This window comes from Oryx dammah, unplaced genomic scaffold, assembly GCF_014754425.2.
Source record: "Oryx dammah isolate SB20612 unplaced genomic scaffold, SCBI_Odam_1.1 HiC_scaffold_22, whole genome shotgun sequence".
NCBI lineage: Eukaryota > Metazoa > Chordata > Mammalia > Artiodactyla > Bovidae > Oryx > Oryx dammah.
In genome coordinates this window covers 40,644,244-40,662,922 of record NW_024070206.1, presented here as the reverse complement: position 1 = coordinate 40,662,922, position 18,679 = coordinate 40,644,244, and the positions used below count along the sequence as shown (strand labels likewise).

At 42.3% G+C, this 18,679-nt stretch overlaps 2 protein-coding genes across 2 annotated transcripts in view; one reads left to right on the top strand and one right to left on the bottom strand.

Annotated features, from left to right (window-relative positions):
* ELP2 (elongator acetyltransferase complex subunit 2) overlaps positions 1-16,227 on the bottom strand; it is a 53,043-nt gene extending 36,816 nt beyond the window's left edge. Inside the window, exons 1-3 of the mRNA XM_040264872.1 lie at positions 15,645-16,227; positions 6,512-6,590; positions 3,447-3,517 (exon numbers count right to left, since the gene is read on the bottom strand). Coding sequence (XP_040120806.1) covers positions 3,447-3,517; positions 6,512-6,590; positions 15,645-15,782 — 288 coding nt within the window. The 5' untranslated portion in view covers positions 15,783-16,227. The remainder of the gene's footprint in view (positions 1-3,446; positions 3,518-6,511; positions 6,591-15,644) is intronic.
* Positions 16,008-18,679, top strand: part of SLC39A6 (solute carrier family 39 member 6) — a 19,962-nt gene continuing 17,290 nt past the window's right edge. The window contains exons 1-2 of the mRNA XM_040264873.1: positions 16,008-16,646; positions 18,284-18,679. The exon at positions 18,284-18,679 is cut by the window's right edge and continues 462 nt beyond it. Of these exons, the coding sequence (XP_040120807.1) occupies positions 18,293-18,679 (387 nt within the window). The 5' untranslated portion in view covers positions 16,008-16,646; positions 18,284-18,292. The remainder of the gene's footprint in view (positions 16,647-18,283) is intronic.

Sequence of the window (18,679 nt, the reverse complement as noted above, 5' to 3'; positions counted from 1 at the left end):
ATGGACAGAGGAGCCTGGTAGCTGCAGTCCATGGGGTCGCTAAGTCGGACACGACTGAGCGACTTGACTTTCACTTTTCACTTTCATGCACTGGAGAAGGAAATGACAACCCACTCCAGTGTTCTTGCCTGGAGGATCCCAGGGACAGGGGAGCCTGGTGGGCTGCCATCTATGGGGTTCACACAGAGTCGGACACGACTGAAGTGACTTGGCAGCAACATGTGAGATTATGTTTTAGGAATGAGTAAATGTTCTGTTTACTATCAAACTTTTACCAAGTTTTTTCAGCATCCACTCATAAAACTTGCATGTATCAAGCAGAGCTACAAAATAAAGAACTGGCAAAAACTGGGAAATGCCACCTGGTTATCAGTCTTCCTGCTTGCCATGCAAGATTATGCCCTATAGTATCATTTCTGTTATTGTGGGTCTGTATTTTTAAGAGTCCCAAATATGTAAGATTTACCACTTTCCTTGAGAGGTATGTTTTGTAAATTGTTGTCTGCTGAAATAAAGGTGCCTTAAATATCTCAACTGTTTTTCCAATTACTTAAGTAGAACTCTGCCACTCAAAAAGGTAATTAATAGTTACATATAAGGCTTTGTACACTAACTTCCTGTAGTCATTAACCTCTGACTTCTCTGAAAAAAAACCACTTTTTAAAACTCAAGTAAACAAAATCACTTTAGTACATAATTAAACACTAGAGATATGGAACAACCTTCATTAGAATGTTAGCCACGGAAATTTTGTCTTTTTTCTTCTTTATACTTTCTGGTATTTAAAATTTATTGTTATTGTTGTTGCTCAGTCACTAAGTCGTGTACAACTCTTTGCAACCCCAGGGACTGCAGTATGCCAGGCTTCCCCATTCTTCACTATCTTTCGGAGATCGCTCAAATTCATGCCCACTCAGTCGGGAATGCTATCTGAGTCTGTATAATTACCTCCCAAATGTTAAATCTATGGGAAAAACTCATTTCACACCTGTTTTTTTTCTGTTGTATTTTATATTGAAGTATCACTGATTTATAGTGTTACGTTGTATTATACATATTCTTTTTCATATCCTTTCCTGTTATGGTTTTGAATAAAGTTCCCTGTGCTATACAGTAGGGCCTTGTTGTGTTATTCATTTTATATAGTTTGTATCTACTAATCCCACGCTCCTAATTTTACCCCATCCCCATTCCCTTTCCCCTATGGCAATCATAAATTTGTTCCCTATGTCATTTCACATCTTTAAGCAGAATTTTATTTCAACCATCAGAGAATCTTAAAAGCTCAAACAAAACAAATCTCTCAAGTTCACTGGCTTGTTAAAAAACAACGCCCACTAGTCAAAGACTCAAATCTCTCATTACGCCAGCTTAGAACTATTTCCTTTTATCAGAAGTCAAGATGCAATGAGCACCTGTGTGCATGAAAATGCATACCAGACAGAACCTTTAAGCCTCTCAAGCTACAATGTTCGACTCCTTCCCCCAAATCCTCTTATTCCCTTCATCCCTCTTTGAGGCCTTTCATCTTCCTCCTCTTCCTGTTTAGCCTCAGCCTCCTTTCTGGTCCATGTCTAAGTTCACTGTCTGCTATCAGATACTTAGTCTGCAAGTCTCTCTACCGACAGAAGCTTAGGGCAGCACTGGCAAAGAGTCTTGCAAGTCTTAACTCAAGGTCTCAGAAATGAGTGCTCAAGTGGTTCTCTCTGAATTCCTCTGCCAAGATAAGTCCAAATAGGAGCTGCTTTGCTACATAAGCCTTTGCAGTTCTCATTCAAGTCTAAGTGACTCCACAATCCCCACCTCCACATCTGGCCCCTTTCTCTGGAGACAAGTCTGGGTATCTGGCCAGCAATACAAGTGAAATGTTTACAACATCTTCCCTCCCACTTGCCTATTTTACTTTGTAGAAGCATCTTTCTTCCAAGGCCTGGAGACAGAATCCCACTGTTTTTGATTTCTCACTTCTCTACCCACGAGCTTCCCACTCTTTTGACAACTATCTAGTCAATGCCAAAATCATTTTGCCTTCAAGAATACATTTCGTATCTCTTCCTTCATATTTTTTCCTATCCCAATCTGGCACACTCCTGTTAGACTCATTTTCCTTTGACATACATACTCCACTACCTAGAAATCCTGCTGCTGGTGGTGGGTTTAGCTGCTAAGTCATGTTTGACTCCTGTGACCCTATGGACAGAAGCCCACCAGGCTCCTCTGTCCATGGGACTTTCCAGGCAAGAAATCCTGAATGACTTTCAAATGCCTGTTCATAAAGAACAAACTCTTGAACTCAAAGTCTCACGAGATCGTCTCCTCTTACTAGAAAAGTAACACTTCTACTGCCTGTCATGTGGTATTAAGAAATATTTCCAAAACTCTGTTCCTCAAAGTTACAATGGATGCTAAGGGATTTAAAGGGGGGTGGGGTGGGGGAGGGAGGAAACACTGATTGAAAAAAGATGAGCAGGTCTGCCCATGTCAGAACTGTTCAGAGCCTTCACTATGCTCATGTACACTTAATGATTCTCTAAGAGAAGTATATGTACTGTCTTCCCACAGTGGCCACAGATTCCTTTTCACACAGAGCTTAAAGATGAATAATTCTCTGAACGAGCTCGAAAAGCCCTGCCCGTAAGACATCTTAGGCTATGGTGAAAAATGGACACTTCCGAGCAAATGGTCTCCTTTCTTACCTGAACTTTGATTCATGCATTTTTCCTACCTGGAATCTTCAACCCTTTAATTCTTCCTAAGAAAATCATCTCATACTATTAGACTCAACTCAAGGGCCACCTCTTAAATCCCTACTGAACTTTCACAGCGCCATGGTTGTGGTACAGCAAGTGCAAGCACTCACCCACAGAGCCACCTTTGTACTTATTAAACAAATCTGTAGTTATTTAAGCACATTTTGCCTTCGATATATATGCACAATTCATGAACAGGATTCTGGCTCATTTGTATCTTCTGCATGGCAGATGTTCAAATATCTGATGTACCAGCTTCACATTTTTAATCTCTGCTTCCAACTAGAACCAACCTAAACGTCCATCCGTAGAGGTCCATGCACACCCAGTACTGCATATTGTAACATCACGCAGAATTATATAAATCTATATCCACAAGGCAACCATTGTCCTATGCACACAGCAGTATGAATTTTTGCGATCACTGAAAACAAAACAACCCATGTAAGAGCACTTTGTAAATTATTTCAGATGATAAGACATTCAAAGAAATGACTGACAGCCTATGAATATGGAAGCAGGTATTAGAAGGAAGGGGACAGGACCTATGACATATGGAAGATACAGGATCTGGATTATTAATAAGCAAGAATAAGGAAGTTCATCAAGGAGGAACACGAGAAAAATGACAGGAAAAATTGAAAATAAATGCAGATATGACAGTCATTTCTTGTAACCATAAACATGTCTACCCACCTGATTATTCTCTATTTCCCAGTGAATCACTTGATTATCAGATCCTCCAGAAACTAATTCAGTTGAAGGAGCTGAAAAAAATTGTATCTCAGTGAACATTTTTTCCCCAGCTATTTTGAAAAACTCCAAAGCTATGGAAAAAACAAAACTCAGATACTTTTACCTGTATTCACCAACTGTTAAGATTTTGCCATATTTGCTTAATATCTTGCTCTCTGTATGTACATTTACACACACCTCCATTTTTGCTTTTGACAAACCATTCAAAAATAAGTTGGAGGCATGATGACCTTTGATCCTTAAGATATTTTACCCTATTCTTCTCAAAAAGTGGAACATTCTCCTACATTGTTGTTGATTAGTCGCTCAGTCATGTCTGACTGTGTGCGACCCCATGGACTGTAGCCTACCAGGCTTCTCTAGCCATCGAATTTCCCATGCATAAATACTGGTGTGGTCTGCCATTTCCTTCAACAGGGGATCTATCTCGCCAACGCAGGGATCAAACCCACATTTCCTGCATTGACAGGTGGACCCTTTACCACTGAGCCACCACACATAATTATCACATTCAAGAATGTTAGCAATGACACAGTAATGTTACGTAACAACACATATTAAAATTTCCTGGTTGTCCCAGTATGTCTTCTGTAACTTTTTAATTAAAAATCTAAGGACCATACATTATGCATTTGATTGACACATCTTTTAAGTCTCCTTTAATCCTGAATAACTTTCCAGTTTCTCCTTTTGTCACAATGCGAGTCCAGGCCAGTTGTTTTGCCCAATGTCCCTCAATGTGAATTTGCCTGGTTGTTTCCTTATAAGACTCAGGCTAAACACTTTGGGTAGAAATAACATATACCAGCCATTACAGTTAGCTGGTGCTATCAAGCACATGAAATATTTTTTAAATCAAACACATATTTCAAAACAGCTCCTTCAAACATTTATTTATTGATAGAAGAAAATGAATAAGAACCAAAAAGGGGGAAATAATCTAATTTTGGTTTGGATTTTCCATTTATTTATTTCTGCTGGTTTATGTCTAGATAGTTAGGTGAAACGGCTGGCAGACTATCTAAATACATTAGATTTGTACTCAAAGTCCCAGGCTCGTATCCTAACCCTGCTGCCAGACAGGTGCAGTCTTGGGCTTTAATTTCTTCATGTGTCATAGCAATTAAGCCACTGACCTAACTAGATGATTCTGATAATTGCTCTAAGGTACATGAAAGTAATGTGATAAGAATCAGATGTTTTGAAAATATAAAATAATATCACTAGAATTTCATGTCACTGATATATGGGTTAGAAAGAGTACCTGAATTATCTGGCAATAGAATCCAATTCTGAGAAAATCAATCATAACTATAATAGATTTCAGTGATACACAAGCAAGTTATTTTATGTAACATCACTTTTAAAGGGAAGATAAAACATACAAGCCCAAATTAATACTTTAAAAGGAATCCCTATACTGAGATTCAAGTAGGCTTTGATGTCATTTGGTGGCAATTAATATAATTACAATTTTATTTTAATATATGTACTAATAGTCACTCTTTCTACTATTTAATGGTTTTTACTGACCTAATGTGACTAATTCTGCATTACCAACTGTAATAAGTAGCTTATTAAACATTTTCTTAATGCCACAGATAAAACCACAGCTCACTAATTCAGGAAATTTTGCCTTTGGGCCTGGCTCAGAATGCTCTCAATAAATAGTTGCAAAATCAAAAAATAAAATTAATTCAGAGTCCATAAGAACACTATAGTGGGTATAGTTAAGACATATGAGGAATTTCCATAGGATTTTAGAAGCCCATCTAAAAGCAATGTTAAATAAAAATTCTGGAGCCGTGGAATCTCAGAGATGAAAGAGACCTGGAGATAATCTAGTCCAGCAATTCCCAAATGTTTTGACATCAGGACTCAATGACCCTCATGAAATTTTTTAAGGACCCCAAAGACCTTTTGTTTATATAGGCTATATGTGCCAATATTAATCACAACAGAAATTAAAACTGAGAAATTTGAAAAATACTTGTATATTAGTTCACTTACGAATAACAAGAACTAACATACCAGTCCATTCTGAAGGAGATCAGCCCTGGGATTTCTTTGGAAGGAATGATGCTAAAGCTGAAACTCCAGGACTTTGGCCACCTCATGGGAAGAGTTGACTCATTGGAAAAGACTCTGATGCTGGGAGGGACTGGGGGCAGGAGGAGAAGGGGACGACAGAGGATGAGATGGCTGGATGGCATCACTGACTCGATGGACGTGAGTCTGAGTGAACTCTGGGAGTTGGTGATGGACAGGGAGGCCTGGCATGCTGCGATTCATGGGGTCGCACAGTCGGACACGACTGAGCAACTGAACTGAACATAACATTTTTTAATAGGGGGAAACCCTGTATTTCCCAAAACAAAAAAATTAACAAGAAGAAAGGCACCGTTTAGTATATCAGCAAACCTCTTTAAAGTCTGACTTTATTAGAATACACCTGGATTTTCATATCTGCTCCAGTGTTTAAACGGTGGCAACATCACACATTATGTAGCCACTGGAAAATGGCACTGCATACTTGGGACAGAATGAAGACTAGGAATAACTTCTTAGTATTATTCAGAAAATAGTTTTGACCTCATAGGTGTCATGCATCACTCACTGATTTAGTCCAAAGTTTTACTTTTTGTATATTACTAAGATGCAAACCAGGGTCAACAAAAATGCAATGCCTTACCTAAAAAACCAATTGTTTGTCTGTGGCAGAAACAGACTACCTACAGGCTGAATTTTCTGAATCCCAGTCTGGGCTCCGATACAAGCCCTACATACAGGCTTTGGATCAAAAGCTGTGGGCAATGGCGGGGCTCTTGCTTCAGTAGGGGTCTGCCTCTACCCTCATCCTAAGTACTGCTGTGTTATCCATGCTTCAAAGTAAAAGTAGTATAAGTCAGATATTTCACTGGGCATGTCATTTTTCTTCTATTTTTCTAAATACATAATATCAGATACAGTAATACTAAATTAAGAAAAGTCAGATTAATACTTACAACCATCCTGTTTACAAATCCACTGTAGGCAATTGACTCGAGCAGCATGACCATTCAGGTTGGTGACAACAACCCTTTTCTGCAGAGGAGAAAACACCAGTTAGTATGCTGGAATGTGTCCCACAGAGGAGCTGATAAATTAATAAATATCAGATTTCAGAAAACATTCAGGATTACTTCAAACAGAATCACCTTCCTTAACTCATAAACTTTATCATGGCTTAAGTCATCCATTCACTTTTTAAAATTAATTCCTGCCTTTTTCCCCACTCCACATTCACTCAGCCCAGTACCCTCTTCTTATTTAGGGAGTCTGTCTCCAAACCAGATTAGACAAGGGCCTATGTTCTCACTGGTCTCAGGGCCTACTTTTACCATGCTTGTACAGATTCAAGAATTTGGTTGACCAAAAGAAAAATCAAGGAATGCATGACTGATGGATGCAAAATCATGGCTTACTTAGCATGCCATGGCTGATCTGGTGTTGGATTCTTTAGCCGTAAGGACACAAGGTCACTAGGCCAAAACTACGAAGGTCCTCAGACATAAGATCCCTTCAGGGCAGACTGCTGCTTTCACCAGATCACTCCACACCTGCGTTTTCTCTACATCCCCCACTGCTGGAGACTCTATGCCTAATGGGCCCTCCTCTTACAGCCCTTTCTCTACCGGTTGCCTAGAGCACTGACTTCATACCTGCTTACACATTAACTGGAATTCTCACAGCCGAGAAAAAGGTATACAAAGGGAAATGTGCACAAGCTAATATAGTTCACATATGGGTTACATGAGTTTGGGAGACAATCTAAAGCAGGGGGCCCCGGCTTCTGGGATCTAATGCCTGATGATCTGAGATGGACCTGATATAATAATAAGCTCCACAATAAATGTAATGAGCTTGAGTCATTCCAAAACATACCCTCCCATCCCTGGTCTGTGGAAAAACTGTCTTCCATGAAACCAGTCCCTGGTGTCAAAAACACTGGAGCTTGCTGATTTAAAGTATTTCATTGTCTTTCTCACCAGAATGAGAATTCCTTGATGGGCAGGAGTCATAACCCATTATTTTTGTGTCATCACCACTCAGTTCAAGACTAGCATCAAGAGTGTGCTGAACAAACATCATCTCCAAAGTTTCACTTTAGCATCTGACACATTTAATCCTATATTTAATTAAATACCCAGCCAACAACACTTAACAAAACAAAACTTTCTAGGATCCATACACCTTTTTTCTTGATGTTAAAATCCCCTGAGATAGCCACCAATTTATCATTAAAAATAAAAATGTGGTGGAAGGCATGGGTACAAATCCACTAGACAGCTGCAGAAAGATAGGCTTCTACAGCCTTGGTTGATGGCCAACGTAAAGTTTACCCTTGGTTTTATGTGATTTATCTTGCCAGTTAAGAGTGCATGGAAAAGAACAAAGAAGCATAACCCTCCCAGACATCAGACAGTGCTACAAAGTTACAGTAATCAAAACAACACAGCACTGACAAAAAAAAAAAAAAAATAGACATATGGATCAATGGAACAAAACAGAGAGCCTAGAAATAAACCCACACACCTAGGGTCAATTAATTTTTCACAAAGGAGGCAAGAATATACCATGAAGAAAAGACAGTCTTTTCAGCAAGAAGTGTCAGGAAAGCTGGATGGCTGTATGTAAATCAATAAAGTCAGAATACACCCTCACATCAAACCCCAAAATAAAATGGCTTAAAGACTTAAATGTAAGACATGACACTGTTAAACTCCTAGAAGAGAACATAGGCGAAACAGTCTGTAACAAAAATTGTATCAATGTTTTCTTAGACCAGCCTCACAAAGCAACAGAAATAGAAGCAAAATTAACAAATGGGATCTAATCAAACTTATAAGCTTTTACACCATAGCAAAGGAAACCATAAACAAGACTAAAAGACAACCTACAGACTGGGAGAAAACATCTGTAAATGATGTGACCAACCAGGGCTTAATTTCCAAAATATACAAACAGCTCACACACAGTTCAATAACAACAACAACAACAAAAATTTTTTTCAAAAAATGAGCAGAAGATCTAGACATTTCTAAAAGAAGACACACAAATAGCCAAGAGGTATGTGAAAAGATGCCCAACATCACTAATTATTACAGAAATGGAAAGCAAAACTACAATGAGATATCACCTCACACCAGTCAGAAAGGCCATCATTGAAAAGTCTACAAGTAACAAATGCTGAAGAGGGACTGGTTGTAGCAGTGGTCTACCCTGCTATGCTGTTGGCAGGAATGTAAAAGGATGCAACCACTATGGAAAATAGTACCTTAAAAAACTAAACATAGAACGACCAAATGATCCAGCTATCCCACTACTGGGAATATATCTGGAAAAGGTGAAAACTCTAATTCAAAAGATGCATGCACCCCAATGTTCAAAGCAGCACTATTTTTACAATAGTCAAGAAATGGAAGCAACCTAAATATCGAAAGATGAAGGGATAAAGAACACGTGATATACATACACACACATACAAGGTAATATTACTCAGCCATAAAAACAAAAAAAAGGCCATTTGAAGCAACATGGATGAACTTGGAGATTATCATACTAGTAAAGTCAGAAAAAGAAAGACAAATATCATTATGTGGAATCTAACATATGACACAAATGAACTTATCTTCAGAACAGAAACAGACTCACAGACACAGACTTGTCATTGTCAAGGGGGATGGAGGGTGAAGGATGGATGGATTCAAAGTTTGGTATTTGGAAAAGCAAGCTACTATATATATTTATGTATAACTGAATCACTTTGCTGTACACAGAAACTAACACAGCACTATAAATCAACTATACTTCAATAAAATAAAAAAAGCTTTTGAAGAGTGCATGGTAATAACAACACAAAAACTGGAAGGAGGGAAGCAAACTCAAGAAAAATGAGTACAACTATTTCATTTATAAGTTTGACTCTGCATTGGATGGGAGGATGATGGAACTTTTTAATTTAAGTATGGCTGATTTACAATGATTCAGGTGTAAAGCAAAGTAATTCAGTTATTCTTTTTCAGATTCTTTTCCATTATAGGCTATTGCAAGATACTGAACATAGTTCCCTGTGCTATACTATACGTCCTCGTTGTTTTTCTATTTTATAAGATATATTGTAGTACATATCTGTTAAATCTCAAAGCCCTAATTTAACCCTCCCTGCCCCATTCCCATTAGGCAACTATAAGTTTGTTTTCCGTCTGTGAGTCTATTTCTGTTTCGTAAATAAGTTCCCTTGTAAATTTTTTAGATTCCACATGTAAGTGATACCATATGGCATTTATCTTTCTCTGTCTCCCTTAGTATCATTATCTGTAGGTTCATCCATGTTGCTGCAAATGGTATTATTTCATTCTTTTCATGGCTAAATTGTATTCCCTTGTGTGTGCGTGTGCGCGCGTGTGTGTATATATATATATCACCACATCCTCTTTATCCATTCACCTGTCGATGGACATATAAATTGCTTCTATGTCTTCCTGCTGCTGCTGCTAAGTTGCTTCAGTCATGTCCGACTCTGACCCCATAGAAGGCAGCCCACAAGGCTCCCCCATGTCTTGACTCTTGTAAATAGTGTTGCTAAAACCACTAGACCATTCCGGTATGACCTAAATCAAATCCCTTATGATTATACATTGGAAGTGAGAAATAGATTTAAGGGACTAGATCTGATAGATAGAGTGCCTGATGAACTATGGAATGAGGTTCGTGACACTGTACAGGAGACAGGGATCAAGACCATCCCCATGGAAAAGAAATGTAAAAAAGCAAAATGGCTGTCTGAGGAGGCCTTACAAATAGCTGTGAAAAGAAGAGAAGCAAAAAGCAGACGAGAAAAGGAAAGATATAAGCATCTGAATGCAGAATTCCAAAGAATAGCAAGAAGAGTTAAGAAAGCTTTCTTCAGCGATCAATGCAAATAGAGGAAAAGCCTAGAGATCTCCTCAAGAAAATTAGAGATACCAAGGGAATATTTCATGCAAAGATGGGCTCAATAAAGGACAGAAATGGTATGGACCTAACAGAAGCAGAAGATATTAAGAAGAAGTAGCAAGAATACAGAGAAGAACTGTACAAAAAAGATCTTCACAACCCGGATAATCACCATGGTGTGATCACTCACCTAGAGCCAGACATCCTGGAATGTGATGTCAAGTGGGCCTTAGAAAGCATCACTACGAACAAAGCTAGTGGAGGTGAGGGAATTCCAGCTGAGCTATTTCAAATCCTGAAAGATGATGCTGTCAAAGTGCTGCACTCAATATGCCAGCAACTTTGGGAAACTCAGCAGTGGCTACAGGACTGGAAAAGGTCAGTTTTCCTTCCAATCCCAAAGAAAGGCAATGACAAAGAATGCTCAAACTACCACACAATTGCACTCATCTCACATGCTAGTAAAGTAATGCTCAGAATTCTCCAAGCCAGGCTTCACCAATACATGAACCGTGAACTCCCTGATGTTCAAGCTGGTTTTAGAAAGGGCAGAGGAACCAGAGATCAAATTGCCAACATCTGCTGGATCATGGAAAAAGCAAGAGAGTTCCAGAAAAACATCTGTTTCTGCTTTATAGACTATGCCAAAGCCTTTGACTGTGTGGATCACAATAAACTGTGGAAAATTCTGAGAGAGATGGGAATACCAGACCACCTGACCTGCCTCTTGAGAAATCTGTATGCAGGTCAGGAAGCAACAGTTAGAACTGGACATGGAACAACAGACTGGTTCCAAAAAGAAAAAGGAGTACGTCAAGGCTGTATATTGTTACCCTGCTTATTTAACTTATATACAGAGTACATCATGAGAAACGCTGGACTGGAAGAAACACAAGCTAGAATCAAGATTGCCGGCAGAAATATCAATTACCTCAGATATGCAGATGACACCACCCTTATGGCAGAAAGTGAAGAGGAACTAAAAAGCCTCTTGATGAAAGTGAAAGAGGAGAGTGAACAAGTTGGCTTAAAGCTCAACATTCAGAAAACGAAGATCATGGCATCCGGTCCCATCATTTCATGGCAAATAGATGGAGAAACAGTGGAAACAGTGTCAGACTTTATTTTTGGGGGCTCCAAAATCACTGCAGATGGTGACTGCAGCCATAAAATTAAAGATGCTTACTCCTTGGAAGGAAAGCTATGATCAACCTAGACAGCATATTCAAAAGCAGAGACATTACTTTCCCGCCTAAGGTCCGTCTAGCCAAGGCTATGGTTTTTCCAGTAGTCATGTATGGATGTGAGAGTTGGACTGTGAAGAAGGCTGAGTGCCAAAGAACTGATGCTTTTGAAGTGTGGTGTTGGAGAAGACTCTTGAGAGTCCCTTGGACTGCAAGGAGATCCAACCAGTCCATTCTGAAGGAGATCAGCCCTGGGATTTCTTTGGAAGGAATGATGCTAAAGCTGAAACTCCAGTACTTTGGCCACCTCATGGGAAGAGTTGACTCATTGGAAAAGACTCTGATGCTGGGAGGGACTGGGGGCAGGAGGAGAAGGGGACGACAGAGGATGAGATGGCTGGATGGCATCACTGACTGGATGGACGTGAGTCTGAGTGAACTCCGGGAGATGGTTAAGACAGGGAGGCCTGGCGTGCTGCGATTCATGGGGTCGCAAGAGTCGGACATGACTGAGTGACTGAACTGAACTGAACTGATGAACACTGTGGTATATGCAACTTTTTGAATTACAGTTTTTGTGTTTTCAGATATATGTCCAGGAGTGGGATTGCTGGCTCATATGGTAACTCTAATCTTAGTTTTTTAAGGAACTTTGAACTGTTTTCCATAGTGGCTGCACTAGTTTACATGCCCACCAACATCCTAGGAGGGTTCCCTTTTCTCCAGACCGTCTCCATATTTATTATTTGTAGATTTTCTGATGACAGCCATTTTGACCAGTCTGAGGTGATACCTCATTGAGGTTTTGATTTGCATTTCTCTAATTAGTGATGTTGAGCATCTTTTCAGTTGCCAGCTGGTTGACTATGTGTCCTGTGTCCGTGGTTGTTCAGTCACAAAGTTCCATCTGACTCTTTGCGACCCCAAGGACTGCAGCTCACCAGGCTCCTCTGTCCTCCACCATAACCTGGAGTTTGCTCAGATTCATGTTCATTGAGTTAGTGATGCTATCTAACCATCTCATCTTCAGTCTGTATGTCTAGGATGATGGACTTTTCAATAAAATTAATAAACTCAGTTCAGTTCACTCAGTCCTGTCCTACCTCTTTGCGACCCCATGGACTGCAACACACCAGGCCTCCCGGTCCATCATGAACTCCCACAATTTACTCAAACTCATGTCCGTTGAGTCGGTAATGCCATCCAACCATCTCATCCTCTGTCATCCCCTTCTCCTCCTGCCTTCAATCTTTCCCAGCATCAGGGTCTTTTCCAATCAGTCAGTTCTTTGCATCAGGTGGCCAAAGTATTGGAGTTTCAGTTTCAGCATCAGTCCTTCCAGTGCATATTCAGCACTGATTTCCTTTAGGATGAACTGGTTGGATCTCCGTGCAATCCAAGGGACCCTCAAGAGTCTTCTCCAGCACCACAGATCAAAAGCATCAATTCTTCAGCCCTCAGCTTTCTTTATAGTCCAACTCAAACACCCATACATAAATACTGGAAACACCATAGCTTTGACTAGACGGACTTTTGTGGGCAAAGTAATAGCTCTGCTTTTTAATATGCTGTCTAGGTTGGTTATAACTTTTCTTTCAAGGAGTAAGTGTCTTTTAATTTCATGGCTGCAGTCACCATCTACAGTGATTTTGGAGCCCTCCAAAATAAAGTCCATCACTGTTTCCCCATGAAGTGATGGGACCAAATGCCATGATCTTACTTTTCTGAATGTTGAGTTTTAAGTCAACTTTTTCACTCTCCTCTTTCACTTTCATCAAGAGGCTCTTTAGTTCTTCTTCCCTTTCTGCCATAAGGGTGGTGTCATCTGCATATCTGAGGTGATTGATATTTCTCCCAGCAATCTTGATTCCAGCTTGTGCTTCTTCCAGCCCAGCATTTCTCATGATGTACTCTGCATAGAAGTTAAATGAGCAGGGTGACAATATACAGCCTTGATGTACTCCTTTCCCAGTTTGGAATCAGTCTGTTGTTCCATGTCCAGTTCTAACTGTTGCTTCCTAACCTGCATACAGATTTCTCAAGAGGCAGGTCAGGTGGTCTGGTATTCTCATTTCTTGAATTTTCCACAGTTTATTGTGATCCATACAGTCAAAGGCTTTGACATAGTCAACAAAGCAGAAATAGATGTGTTTCTGGAACTCTCTTGCTTTTTTGATGATCCAATGGATGCTGGAAATTTGATCTCTGGTTCCTCTGTCTTTTCTAAATCCAGCTTGAACATCTGGAAGTTCACAGTTCACATACTGTTGAAGCCTGGCTTGGAGAATTTTGAGCATTACTTTGCTAGTATGTCAGATGAGTGCAATTGTGCAGTAGTTTGAGCATTCTTTGGCATTGCCTTTCTTTGGGATTGGAAGGAAAACTGACAGTTCCCAGTCCTGTAGCCACTGCTGAGTTTCCCAAAGTTGCTGGCATATTGAGTGCAGCACTTTGACAGCATCATCTTTCAGGATTTGAAATAGCTCAGCTGGAATTCCACCACCTCCACTAGCTTTGTTTGTGGTGATGCTTCCTAAAGCCCACTTGACTGGGCATTCCAGGATGTCTGACTCTAGGTGAGTGATCACACCATCGTGATTATCTGGGTCATGAAGAACTTTTTTGTATAGTTCTGTGTATTCTTGCCACCTCTTCTTAATATCTTCTGCTTCTGTTAAGTCCATACCATTTCTGTCCTTTATTGCATTTCTGTCCTTTATTGAGCCCATCTGTGCATGAAATGTTCCCTTGGTATCTCTAATCTTCTTGAAGAGATCTCTAGTCTTTCCCATTCTATTGTTTTCCTCTGTTTCTTTGCATTGATCACTGAGGAAGGCTTTCTTATCTCCCCTTGCTTTTCTTTGGAACTCTGCATTCAAATGGGTATATCTTTCCTTTTCTCCTTTGCTTTTTGCTTCTCTTCTTTTCACAGCTATTTGTAAGGCCTCCTCAGACAGCCATTTTACTTTTTTGCATTTCTTTTTCTTGGGGATGGTCTTGATCCCTGTCTCCTGTACAATGTCACAAGTCCAAAGTTCTTCAGGCATTCTGTCTATGAGATCTAATCCCTTAAGTCAGAATTTGGCAATAAACTAGTAAAATTTTAAAAAAAAATGCTATCTCCTGCACTGCATTTGAATTCCCAGTATTTTACTTTTTATACTGAGGCATCTTTTGAGAAGCAACACTAACTGTATTGTCCATAATCAGCCAGTGGGAATGCGATCACAATGAACTCAGGGAATAATACAGAAACTAGTCACTTGAGAAGTTTGGTAGCGAAAAGGCCAAGAAAACAATCATTTGGGTGCAGTTCTGGGAATGGATAAGTGCTTAGAAGCTCCACTTCCTAGGACCTTTGCCCTAAAGGCACATTGTTTAAAATGTCCACTTCCCGAAGCTACACTGTAAGCAATATTTCTTTGAAACTGAAAACAGCAAAAGTTTATTAAGTAACACTTAGGGAAATACCAAAATGAGATAGCCCCGGATACATGTATATGCATGGCTGAGTCCCTTCACTGGTTACCTTAGACTATCACAATATTGTTCATCGGCTAAAAGTAAACAGAAAACAAAAACTTTAAATTTTAAAAGAATGAGATGGCACCTGTGAGATGGCGTTAACCCACATTTAAATGGAAATCTTTTCAAACCCAAATTGATTCCTTAACAGTGTAACAGTTTCCACAGAAGGCTTCAGAAAAGGTTGTCATCGTTTGAATTTCTATTTGCGGCTAACAGGCCACCACCTGTAGGACACGGTGACCCCAGGCTGACGCAGCGCAGGAGACTGGCGAGAGGCGAGTGTTGCGCGCCAGAGCCAGACCCACCGCCCAGACACCCTCCCCGAAGCGGATCGGACCGCACACCGGATCTCCAGGCTCTGGAGCAGCCTCTACAGACAGAGTCCGCCCCCGAGCATAAGCAGCAGATGTGGCGCCAGAGGCAGACGGGGTCTGGCCACTTCTCTCACCTGAGGGTCATAGAGCACCACGGAACAGGACGTGCCGAAGGCCAAAAGCCCTCCGGGCCCGGGGCTCCAGCTCAGGGCTCCCCGCACCCGGTTCGGGCAGCAAAACACATGAGACGTCTCCAGCACGGGTGCCACCATGTTGCTGTCTGGTCAGCAGCTGAAACCCGGGCACGCACTTCCGCCCTCGGAGCGGAACTGCCTGCCCGCCGCGTCTTCCCGCGGGCGTTATCCGGGCCGCGTTTCCGAGGAGGCCGGGGGCGGGGCGGGGCGGGGGCGACCCCGCCTCCGCCGGGCCCGCCCCACCCCCACCCCAGCCCAAGCGGCCGGCTGCCTGTGGTAACCTCGTGTCGAGGACCGTGGCCCAGGCACGGCCTGCGTCCCAGGAACACAGGCGCGACCGGAAGCGCCCAGGACCCTCCAGAAAGACCCAGAACTCGTGTTCCCAGAGAACGTCCCGCTGCCCTCACTGCCGGGATCCCAGCGGCAGACGGGGCTAGCTCAGTGTGGTGGTGCGGGGTTGGGGAACGAGTTTCTCAGAGAGGCGGGGGGCGCGGAGGAGCTGGAGGAAGGGCCCCCGGCAGATCTCGGTGCCCCGCGCCCTCTGGGACCCCCGTCTCCGCCCAGCTCCCGCCCCTGCGAGCCCCGCGGCGCCGGCGAACAGGCGGACTAGCGGACCCGCCGGCCGGGGACGGGGTGGAGCCGCACTGCGCATGCCCCGCAGCCGAGGCCGGTGGAGGCGGCGGCTCCTGGCGGCTGCTGCGCGCGGCGCTAATTAGTGATTGTGCTCCTGCTCCCGGGAGGAGGCGGCAGCGCGTGGGGCGCGGCTAGCCCGGGTCTACGCGGCGCTACCCCGACCGAGGGGCAGCCGGGCCGATGAGACCGCCGCCTCTCCGTGCCGTGTAGAGATCTCTAGGGAGACAAGTAAGGGTCGGCTCTGCACCGCCGGCGGGAACTTGAACCGGCGTGCAGGAGCGGGCCGGGGGTCGGCGAGGCCGCAGAGAGGTGAGTCCCAGTGGTCTAGGAAGGGTGGGTGGAGAGGGGAACCCCGCGGAGCCGGCGAGGCCGGACTTCCCAGTTTAGGGTGCACAGCTGGCTTCGGGGTCCAACGGGGAAAGGAAACGGTTTGTCCTGTTCATCTCATTTTCCGAGAGAGTACTGTGGTGTTTAAAAATAAGAAGCCCTTCTAGGCAGTTTTGCGAGCTCTTTCCCGTTTTCTCCGCTCACTCGTTTCTCCAGGCCCTTTCCTTCTGCTTTTTTCTCCAGCACACGCGGACTTGCGGGGATGGAGATCCGCTGGCGGGTCTGGGACCGCCCTAAGCATCCTTCCCTCCCTTGGGAAAGGCACGGAGCTGCTCCACCCATCTCGCTCCTCGTGTATTTCTTAAAGGTTTTCTTTTGCCCCTGAAAACTTTGGGCCCCAAGGATTGTTCTTTTAGGAGTCTAGCCCGGTGATAGTGCGTACGTCCTCTTTTCACAGAACGATTAGCAGTAGTTGTGCAATACTGCTGACAGCGTTTGGAGCACTTCCGCATACATCCATGCGAGTGGTTTCCTCTGTCTCCGTATAAAATAGGTGTTACCAGCTGGTCCAAGGAAGAAGAGCTGAAGGTGGTAGAGCTCGGTTGCTTCTCACCCATGCCATCTCACTCCGGAGCCCGACCTCCCCTTATTTTCACTGGAGGCAGACCAATTTGGTCACGATCACCACCCATCATTGGTACTGGGCATCTGCTGACTGGGTCCTGAGATATTAGTCTTAACTGCTTCTTTTGGCCTATACCTTCGTCGACTTAACTGAATTCTGCTTCTCAAGGCTCAGCTGGTTCCCTAACTCCTCTTTGGAGCATAGTTCTTTGGTTCCCAGCAGTATTATGCTGATGAGTCATAGCAAAATAAGAGCAACACAGTTTTTTAATAAAGTTTAATTTCCTTAAAGAACTGTTACTGTGCAGTCATTCAAAAATATGTGATCACTTTGTATATACTCACATGGAAATATGTCATTTGTTAGTGGAAAAACAAAAGATCCCATTAGTATGATTAAGGCGCACGTGTACCTGAGTATGCCTGAGGGAATCTCAAGAAACTGGCCAAATTGGTTGCCTCTGAAGAATGGGATTGGGGGAGAAAGGCCTCAAATAGATTTATATATGGTCTAAGAAAAAAATGTTAAATGTGACTTATTCTGATTGCCATATTTACTTTTTTTTGATATTAAAAGATTGTTCTATGAAATGGTAGTGGTCGTGGTTGAGGTAGCTAGTTTGGATTTTGTGTTCTTTTGTTTTGAATTCTTGTTTGAAACATGATATAATGCCAATATGGCTGTGACCACATGGGTCCCTCCAGTCTCTGAATTACTATTGCTTTTATAGTGTTAATTACAGAGTCTTAGCACTCAACTGCTCTCCAGTTGTTTCCCATGTTTCAGCAATGCAGAGGTAGAGCCTAGGACTCCAGTTTGGTTTTTTGTTTGTTTTTTTGCAGTATCTCGCACTACACTGATCACTCTAGATGGTGCTCTGTTAAACTTGGTTATTTGATTAGACATCAGTTTTCAGCATGAGATTTCTTAATTCAAATTGTTTTGGAAGTGAAGACAAGGTTGTTTCTTTCCTTTCGTTTTCTGTCTTCTTTAGGAAGGTGCGATGGCGAGGAATTTATCAGTGATCTTGATCTTGACCTTCACTCTGTCAGTCACAAACCCCCTTCATGAAGTAGGACCAGCCACTGCTTTCCCTCGGACCACTGAAAAAATTATTCCAAGTTGGGAATCTGGCATTAATGTTAACTTGGCCATTGCCACACGGCAGCATCATCTACAGCAGCTTTTCCACCGCTATGGAGAAAATAATTCCCTGTCAATTGAAGGGTTCAAAAAGTTGCTTCAGAATATAGGCATAGATAAGATTAAGAGAATTCATATACACCATGACCATCGCTCTGACCATGAGCATCACTCTGACCATGAGCATCACTCTGACCATGAGCATCACTCTGACCATGAGCATCACTCTGACCATGAGCATCACTCT